General features: G+C 36.1%; 1 protein-coding gene across 3 annotated transcripts; it reads right to left on the bottom strand.

The window, feature by feature from the left end:
• Positions 1 to 1,869: 1,869 nt before the first annotated feature.
• SPP1 (secreted phosphoprotein 1) lies at positions 1,870 to 9,775 on the bottom strand. 3 transcript variants are annotated; one of them, XM_045880787.3, is made up of 7 exons: positions 9,653 to 9,775; positions 8,461 to 8,525; positions 8,310 to 8,348; positions 5,263 to 5,343; positions 4,930 to 4,971; positions 3,588 to 3,866; positions 1,870 to 2,702 (listed from the first exon to the last, which is right to left on the bottom strand). In XM_045880787.3, exons 2-7 carry the CDS (start codon positions 8,512 to 8,514, stop codon positions 2,298 to 2,300), a joined length of 900 nt encoding a protein of 299 aa, XP_045736743.1. In that variant the 5' UTR covers positions 8,515 to 8,525; positions 9,653 to 9,775; the 3' UTR covers positions 1,870 to 2,297. The 3 variants fall into 3 exon arrangements, with proteins under 3 accessions (XP_045736743.1, XP_045736744.1, XP_045736745.1); XM_045880788.3 differs by lacking the exon at positions 4,930 to 4,971; XM_045880789.3 differs by lacking the exon at positions 5,263 to 5,343.
• Positions 9,776 to 9,906: the final 131 nt, after the last annotated feature.

Below are 9,906 nucleotides of genomic sequence, written 5' to 3'. Positions count from 1 at the left end.
TACTCACTATTTTCACCCTAGTAATAGCTCACTAACACAAAGTCCTTTGTGTCATCTATACATCTAATCATATAACATCTTTCTCCTTAGATCTAACTACATGATGAACCATAGGAATGAATTTACTAATATTGAAGCTTCATTGTCCAGGAATAAACCCCTCTTGATTATGATGCACTCTTTAAACATGTTTTTAGATTCTGTTTGCTGACATTTTATTTAGGATTGTTCCATTGCTAGTCATGAGTGAGACTGCTTTATAGTTTTGTGTGTGTGTGGTGTGTGTGTGTGTGTGTGTGTAATCTTACCAGGTTTGAGTGTCAGAATTATAGTTGTTTCACAGAGATCATTTGAGAGTTTTCCTTCTGTGCTACAACTTAAATGGGATTAGGTTTATCTGGTCTTTGAAGGTTTGATAGAATTCCCCTGTAAAATCATTTGGATCTAGTTTTTATAGTTCGTTCCTTGATAACTTTTTCTCTTTCCTCTATGGAAATCTGTCTATTTATGCTTTCCATGTATAGCAAGGCCAGTTTTGATAAGTTGTATTTTCTTAGAAAATAATTCCATTTATCTAGGTTTTCCATTTTATTTGTATTGGATTGTGTAAAGTAGTCTCTTTCAATATTTAAAAATTTACCAGTGTCATTGGTTATCTCCTTGCTTGTATTTCTTATTTGTTTTTTTCTGCCTTTCTTTCTTTATTGGGTGAGTTAATGGTTTATCTATTTTGTTGTTGTTGTTGTTGTTGTTGTTTTTACAAGAAGCCAGCATTTTGATTTATTAGTTTCTACTATTGTTCTGTTCTCTACCTCATTACTTTTGCTTTTAAATTTATTATTTCCTTCCGTCTGCTTTCTTTTGTCTTACTTTGTTGTTCTTTTCTTATTTTTAAGATGGGAGCTCAATTTATTTATTTTCATTTTTTGATGTGTTTTTTTGCTGCAAGAATTTAAGGCTATGGCTTTTCTGTGATCACTGATTTAACTATATTCTATTGATTTTGTGTTTTCAATATAATTCTTTTTTAGAAAAACTGCCCCTTTTGTCCTAAAAGTTACTTAATAGATAATTTTAAAATTTCCAAATGGAATTTCCAGTTTTAGAAAGAGCAGACGAGCAAGACATGGAAGTAAAGATGCTTGCTCCACTTCAGGCTTCCAGAACTTTTAGTTTTGAATGAAATTGAAAATCTCAGTTATTACCCGAAACTGCATTTAAAAATTTTCCAATACAAGGGGACTGTTTATTATCTACAGGTGATCAAAATAGCTAGGGAAAAAAACTGCTATGGAACCTATCAGGTTTTCATCTGAGGGCAGCAAAGCAATAAATTTACTGAACAAATTAATGGTGAGTGATGAGAAATAATAAAATTGATTTGTGATTGCAGTTAGGCTTTCGTTAGCTTTTATATCAGCTTTGTGAAAATTAGAAAAAGGTGTCCCACGGGGTGTAAGAGTCCTGCATGGTTGGAGGATTTCTGGCTGAATAGCGACCCCAGCTTGAATTCTGTTTCTTTAACTAGGAACCTTAGCTCAACCAGAAGCTGTACGGTTGATCCAGAAGACCCTGGATTGCTCTCTACTAAGTGTAGCAGTTTCGTTAAAATAGCAACTGATTGCTAAGACAGTACATCTTGAATGCTCTCACCACAAAAAAGAAATGATGATTGTGTGATAGGCTAGAGAAGGTGACAAGCTAGAGGTGTTAACTAATGCTATGGTGGTGATCGTTTTGCAGTACAAGAGCAGATCAAATCATGTGGTACAACTCAACTTACACAATATTACATGTCATATATAATTCAATAAAGCTGCGGGAAAAAAAAGAGAAAAGAAAAAAAAGAAAAAGCTACCACCAAACTCATTATATTTGAGACATAAGATTTATTCACACACACACAAAATAATCACAACCAAATATACACTAATTTAAAAAACAAAAGATTACAGTGACGAAATTTTATATTCTCTTTTGTAAGTGTGTAAAAGTATTTGTTTGCTTCTACATAATTTCTATTCATAAAAGAATAGCAAACATTACAATGCAGTGATAGCTTGCATTTCTTATATGAAAAGAACATAGACCAAACCCTGAAGCTTTTAGTTTACAAGGGTGTTACCATGAAGCCACACACTAAACTAATGATCAAAACCAGTATCTATTTCCAGATCCATATACATATACATTCACCAACTAAGCTGAGAAATAAGCATTTCATATTCTCTCTCATCCTGCTACAATGTATTTTTTCTTTTTACTAAAAGCAGAGTAAGAAATTGCCTTTTCTCCTTTTAATTGACCTCAGAAGATGCACTATCTAATTCATGAGAAATGCGAAATTTCAGGTGTTTATCTTCTTCCACACTCTTGGAGTCTAGGACTCGTTCCTTTTCATGGCTTTGAACTGTTTGGCTGACGAGTTCACTGCTGACCTCAGAATTTTCCTGACTACCAATCTCATGGGAATGCTTATTGCTCTCATCACTTGCTCTCAGCTTATACTCTCTGGCATGCTTGTGGCTCTTTGTTTCCATACTGTGGTCATCCGGCTGACTTGTTTCCTGACTGTCTTTCGCATGGCTGTCCCCGTCAGAAGTCCCCCGCACAGTCTGGGAAAGAAGGACGGCATTGAAGTCATCTTCCATACTCTCACTTTTCACAAGTGATGTCAAGTCCTCCTCTGTAGAATCAGGATACTGAATCACAGAACAAACGGAAGAAGAATTAAATGAAGAGCCACGGATGGGAACATTGTAATTCTGCTTTCTAAATTTTAGGCCAATTTATATGAAAATTGCCTAAATTTGGCTGAAGCAAAAAACAGGACTAGCATGTTACTTTGTTTTTTACCGAACCTTTTCACATATTCATCTCCTTTAGTTTAATAGATACATCAATTATGCATATGATAAAGACTATGACGTAGATCTGATGATCTCTGTTTTACATAAAGGGAAAGTGAATTGAAAGTTAAAAAGTAAAATGATTCATAAGTGGCAAGGCTATGTGTGAAATTCAGATCCTTCAACTGCAGATTAAGCATAATTTGCAACTCTGCAATTCGTCTTAGGTATTTAACTTCAAAACATGACCATTATATTGTGAAAATAATTGCTGTTTTCCAAAGTTTTTTTCTTTAATCTAAAAAAGTGAATAGAATAAATGCTTTATAGCCAGGATTTGGAAAAAGATCATTGTAATTGAGAGACAAAAGTAGGGAGAAATTGCATGGACTTAAACATAAAATCACCAAGTGAGAAAAGGTTTTGTGTTCAATAGTCATAAATTAGGGGCACCTGGGTGGCTCAGTCGGTTGAGTGCCAGACTCTTGATTTTGGCTCAGCCCATGAGCTCAGGGTCGTGAGCTCAGCATGGAGTCTCCTTGTCCCTCCCCCTCTACCACTCCTCCTGTTCTTTCTCTCTCTAAAATAAATAAATTTTAAAAATCTTAAAAAGTCATAAATTAATAATGCTTACTGAATGAATGAATGAATGAATAAGTGACTGTGAATAGACACACTCTGGTTTCCTAGAATTGGGCTCTAATCATAAATATCTGATGTGTCTGTTTAAGGATTTACCTGGACTTCGTATCTGTGGGACTTCTTAGATCTGGACCTCAGTCCATGAGCCACACTATCACCTCGGCCATTATTTGAGTCTCTTGTGGGAACAGCTGGAGTGAAAAATTGGGTTGCTGGAATGTCAGTGGGAAAATCAGTGACCAGTTCATCAGATTCATCAGACTGGTTAGAGTCGTCATCTGCGTCATTGGAATCAATGGAATCCTGGCTGTCCACATCGTCTCCGTCATCTTCATCCACATCCTCATGGCTTTCATTGGACTTGCTTGAGAGGGTCTAAAAAACAAGATGGCCAGAAAAATTTGGGTAAGGGTTTTTACTTTCCCTTAGTCTTTACAGTGCATTAGTCTTTCAGACTAATTTGGTTTCAGAATCATTGCATTCACAACAATGTATTCAGTGGCTTCTAGGAGTAAAAGTGAGTATTTTCCAATCTCTTTTTTAACACCAGGATAAATGGAATCATAATCTGAGATATTTTTCTTGCTTTTCCATAAGTAATTACTTTCATAGACATTTTCAAGCCATATATGTGAGTATAACATTTCTATGGATAACAGTGCTTTTCCTTGTTCATATTAGACATTATTTCATTTACCAAATTCAATGATGAAATAAATACAGATACATAATTGTGAGATTACTTTTTATTTGAAATGAGAATTCTCAGGAGATTGGAACATCCATATACTAATGCATGCACCAAAACCTGCCCCCCCATTGGCATACATAAGCAAAAATAACTCCATTATGCTTGTGTATAAACTGCAACTCAAATCTGTCAACCAAATTAACCACTGAATGTCTGATTAAACTTCTGATTAGCAAATATACTTGATTATTTATCTAACTTTCCCAGTTAGAGTTTCTTAACACATTCAAACAGATCTTAAGGAAAACAAATTTATCTCTTTGTTTAGCAAATATATCAATACTCCTAATAAAAAGAATAGCTGTCACATAAACCATTATGTTAGGAACAGAACTGTTACCCTGAGACAAAGTCTTGGCTTTCGTAGGCATTATTAGATGCTTATCAGATATTAGATAAGACATCTACAAAATACCTTAAATAAAATTTTAAGAGGCTTAGTATTTCAAATAACAGACATTAGTAAACATTTCCTGCCACACTAAACTTATCTGAAGAAACCTGGTATTTCTGACGTTGAGTAAATACATGTTTTCTTCCTGAGCAAGTTTTAAATTGGCAATTTACTATAAAATTTGCTAATAGAATATTGTCAGAATCGAAGCCAGGCCATGTCATTAGGAGAAAGAGTGGCTTCTTTCATCTCTCCAAGGCATGGGCAGCTTCTGATTCACGGTGAGAACTCACCTTCTGTTGGAAGTTATCATTTTCTTGAGAGAGCACAGTATTCTGAAGAAGGAGGGACACATATCAGTTTACATCAAATATGTCTCATATTTTAATTCAAAAGTTAGCCTTTTCTATCCAAAGCAGGTCTTATTTTTCAGCCTCATAAGTGGGTGGCTTAAAGTGGGGAAAAGCCAACATAACCAGATCAATTGCTATCCTAAGCTCAAGTTTACCAACAGGTAGGAAGGATCCATTTAATTGGCCTGAATGGCCTCCATGATGGCTACTTTTTTTTGTTGTTCTCTAAATGAGAGAAATTTAATTCTTAAAATTAGTTAAAATTAAAAATACCTGTAGTGCTAGGAAAGTCTGCTTCTGAGATGGGTCAGGCTTTAGCCATGTAGCTACAGCACCTGGGTATTTGTTGTAAAGCTACAAAAAATGTTGCATATTTATCATTATTAAAAAAAGAAACATAAGGATCTCTAAGTGATCAACTGAAAAAACAAGTATACTTCACTGATCTTGATGGATAAGCATAATATGCCTCTGTATGGTCAGCCAGAGCCTTACATACCTCTTTTATCATTTCCTTTTTGTTGCAGATTCATTTAATATACTCTTACATAGCACTTACTTAGGTCAGGCATCCTTTCAAAGTGATTTACAAATATTTATTCATTTAATCCTCTCAACCCCCTGTGAGATAGGTATCATTATTATTCCCATTTTACAGACCAAGAGAAGCTCAGCCACAGAGAAGTTAAGTGGTAGTAGGTGGCAGAGCCAGGGTTCAAATCCAGGCAGACTGGGTCTTCGCAGTGATGCATGCTGTGCATGCTGAATACTGTGCATTCCTGTCCTATGCTTACGAGCTGAAATTTCCCCTCAGATAAAGCACATCTAAAGCAGAGGTGCCCTTAATTAGTGGTGATCTTCATTGTTTCCTCTATGAAAAGAGGAGGAACTCTCTAAGACTGCGTTGTCTGATACAATATCCTCCGGCCATATAACATGTGGTTACTTAATTTAATTAAAATGAAATATAATAAAAAATTCAGTTCTTCAATCGCACTAGCTACATTGTGAGTTCAGTAGCCACATGTGTCTAGTTGCTTTCTGGGTGGACCATGCAGAAATATAATATTATTATAATATTAACATCATCACACAAATGTTCTATTGCTCCAAGGTGCCAGAGATGTGAATGGAACGGTCTTTCCTTTAGCCCAGTTATTTATCTGGAAAATGATTATCCTAGTGCAGAGGAGTGGAAATTGCTCTGAATAAGTGTCATCTGATGGGCTGTATCACCCAGAGCCAATCCCTTCCCTTCCCTGTCATTGAGAATGAGAACGCTGGCCGTTCCATGGGTCCCTTTCACAGCCAGCCACCGGGTGGGGGAAGGGCAGGGAGGCAATCAAGTCAGTAGCATGTGGGGTTTCCTCCCAGAGCTGACTGCAACCAGAGCAGCTTCATATTGGGCTACTCTGAAAGCTTTTGCTGAAGGAAAGGGTTCCTTGCCTGAAAAAGATGTGAAACTACTGTTCTAGAGGAGTTCCAAGTTTCCCTACTTTTTTTTAATTTAAAAATATATAAAGATGATATGTAAATATGTTATAATTTATATATATTTAATATATATGTTTCCTGCTGCTACATGTAATATGGGCTCAGAGAGAAGGCATTTATAAGTTAAATTTATGATTTAAAACAACGTAACATGAAGACAATATAGATGAACAAAACAAACAGATTAAAACCTCCCTAATAGTCATAACACTCACAGATAACCAATGTTCATCTGCAGAGGGAAAGCCTTATAACTTTCACATATTTCTGACTAGCTCTAAATTTCTAGGATTCTGGAAGGTTGAGCTCTTCACTTATCTCCTAAATATAACTGAATAATTTATACTGTCATAACTTTATGTGCCATATTTATTCATGAAAAAGTCACCAGTTCTTGCCCAAATAGTGTGACCTCTATCTTTTCTGGAAATGTTAATTTTTCGGGCCTATTATTGTGCTTCAATACTTGTTTTCTCAAATCAGTTGGAAACCAGTCATATCTATACCCACCTACTTGTGCACCCAAACACATGCAGCAAATACTTCTCCGAATGTCTTCATTAAGCAATCTATTTTCAGTGACCCCAGGCAGCTCTATACAGGCCTTTATTCTGTTCATCTGGGATTGAACTCTGTGTGCCTTCTAGTCTGAGCTCTCAGGACAATGCCCGTTTGTTGTTTGGCTGGCACAGTTCCACGTATTTTGGAGGGGCATGTACATCTACGGTGCTGGTCAAAGAGTTATAATAAGGGGTTTGATTTGGTCTTATGTTTGGTTAGAAAGTTGTTATCTAAAGTCAGCTGACAAGCATAATAGATCCAAACAGCTTAAGAACCTTTCTTTTTATAATGGGTTTCTTAGCAAGTATCTTAGGAGATATTATGAATATTATGGTCATGTAAACTGTCCAGTGTGTGAGACAAATTTTAAACTCAGCAAAGCAAAGGATGGGATTTTCCACGTCTAGTACAGTATGTTGACTCATGGAAAGAAAAAGTCACATGACTTCACATGACTTCATAGACTGCAGATGAACATTGGTTATCTGTGAGTGTTATGACTATTAGGGAGGTTTTAATTCTATGGCCCAGAGCATTATTTTATTATACAAAAGAACTAGTTTGGTGTTAGGAGCATATATTTACTAAAGACTATACAACTCTTCTTCAACTTGCGATGGGTTATGTCCCAATAAACCCATCGAACGTTAAAAATACGGTAGGTCAAAGATGCATTTAATACACCTAACCTACTGAGCATCATAGCACAGCTTAGCCTACCTTAAACATGCTCAGAATGCTTACATTAGCCGGCAATTGGGCAAAAGCATCTAATACAAAGCCCATTTTATAATAAAGTGATGAATATCTCATTTAAAGTATTGAATACTATACTGAAAGTGAAAAACAGAACGGTTGTATGGGTAGAGAATGGTTGAAAGCATATCGGTGTTGACCGTCGGGATGGCGTGGCTGACTGGGTCTGTGACTCACTACCGCTGCTCAGCCTCACAAGAGTATTGTACCGTGCATCGCTAGCCCAGGAAAAGGTCAAAATTCAAAATCTGAAGTATGGTTTCTACTAAATGCGTATGGCTTTCCCACCACCGTAAAGTTGAAAAATTGTAAATGGAACCATCGTAAGTCAGAGACCATCTGTAACTGTACTTAGTACTGGCCTAGGCTGAAAGCGGACAGTCAATAAATACTTATCAATTAACGGCTTGACTATGATAATAAGTAAAATGGCAACAAATATGTTTGTGGTGACTCTCGTGCAGCTGCATAAATAATTTAACTACATGATAAACCTAAAAGATGCTTACCTGCTTTTCCTCAGAGCTCCCAGAATCGGCCTGCTTAATCTTCAAAACAGAAAAGATGAAGCAAGATTACAATGTGAATGTGTTCCTAGCACAGGGGAGCACACAATTCATTTATTTTGAGAAATTTCCTTTAAGATTCAGCTGTACTCACCGGAATGGCGTAGGCAATGCCTAAAAGGCAAAAGCAAATCACTGCAAGTCTCATGGTGATTTTTCCTGCAAGATATTTTGTAAGGAATATTTGATTTCTTTGATCACTGTAAAACAGTGATACCTCTTTATGCTACCACATTACAAAATATTTACAAATAAATATATTTTCTGTAGAATATTTTCTACCTTTTGGAGAAAACTTTTGTTTCAATCACTATGGTCTTTTGAGTTACTATTTGTAATGCCTCCTCTTTACTCCATCTCTCACTATTAGGCAAGGGAGAGAGGAATTTCTTAAGACTATATTCGACTTCAAAATTTAGAGTTCCAGGGATTATATCATTACTACCTGATATCTCCAGTTATCTCAACCTAAAAACAGATCATTAGTAATTTAATTAAAATAATAAGCTACTGTTGGAATATTTATTTCTCAGGGAAGAAAAACACAGAGAGAAAATAAAACCATAGAAAGAAGCTTGCTTTCTTCATTTTTCCAGCATGCATTTTAAGTGTGATTTTTAACTAAATTATTAAAAAGGTACTACTTAGGCAAAATGAGGCTGTCTCAAAACTCAAGTTATTTAAGAAAGGCATTCTAGAAATTTGAAACAAAAACCAAAACATTGAAAATAGTCAATGGCTTTTCTATTCATGATAATAAGTCTGCATAGTGTCATACAGGTATCTTGGTGAAGAATTTAACAGCTAAATACAGAAGTGAAATATTCAGAAAGAGTTTTTTTTCCCCTTGAAAATAGGATGGATACATTAAACATTAAAACATAGCATAATTATTAGCTTACATTACCACTAAAGATCCTTTTCTGCTTAAATGCTTCCACAGCCATCTACCCATTAAAAATAATGTATATATAGTCATTTGAAAGGGGCATAGAATTTTTCTTTTTTTTTTTCTGATTGGAAGAAATAGATTCAGTTCTTTTGAGGACTCCAAGAATTTTTGAGTTCTATAAATGACTGGCTTTCGAAATAACCAGTTACCTTTCTTCCAGGAAATCTGCAATGTATCTGGCATGCTCAATTAAAAGACTAGAACAGTGTAAGTCTGCTTAACAGCTTTACAGTTCAACTCTTTTCCTTACAACTTGCCCTCCCCCCTGAAATGAAGCTGAATGCCTAGGACAGCAATGAAGTTGAACGCATAGGACAGCGAAGTGCGGGCTTACCTTGCTCTGTGGCTGTCTGAGAAGAGAGCCCAGTCCCGGATGAGGCTGCACTGCTCGCCTTCTCTTCCTGCTGTTGACAATCAGGACCTCCCAGAATTTAAATGATGCTCCAGACAGTCTCCACCAACACAGGGAGGCGGAGAAATGTGTCATGAGGTTTTTTGCCACTGCCCAACCCACTTGCTCCCACACTTCCCCCTCTGGTTTTTGTGGTTAAAAAACAAAGAAACAAACACACAAAAACTACTCTACAG

This window comes from Mirounga angustirostris, unplaced genomic scaffold (assembly GCF_029215605.1).
Source record: "Mirounga angustirostris isolate CCGP_5_RB_7025 unplaced genomic scaffold, mMirAng1.0.hap1 SCAF_2, whole genome shotgun sequence".
Taxonomy (NCBI): domain Eukaryota; kingdom Metazoa; phylum Chordata; class Mammalia; order Carnivora; family Phocidae; genus Mirounga; species Mirounga angustirostris.
This window is presented reverse-complemented; position numbering and strand designations above follow the sequence as displayed.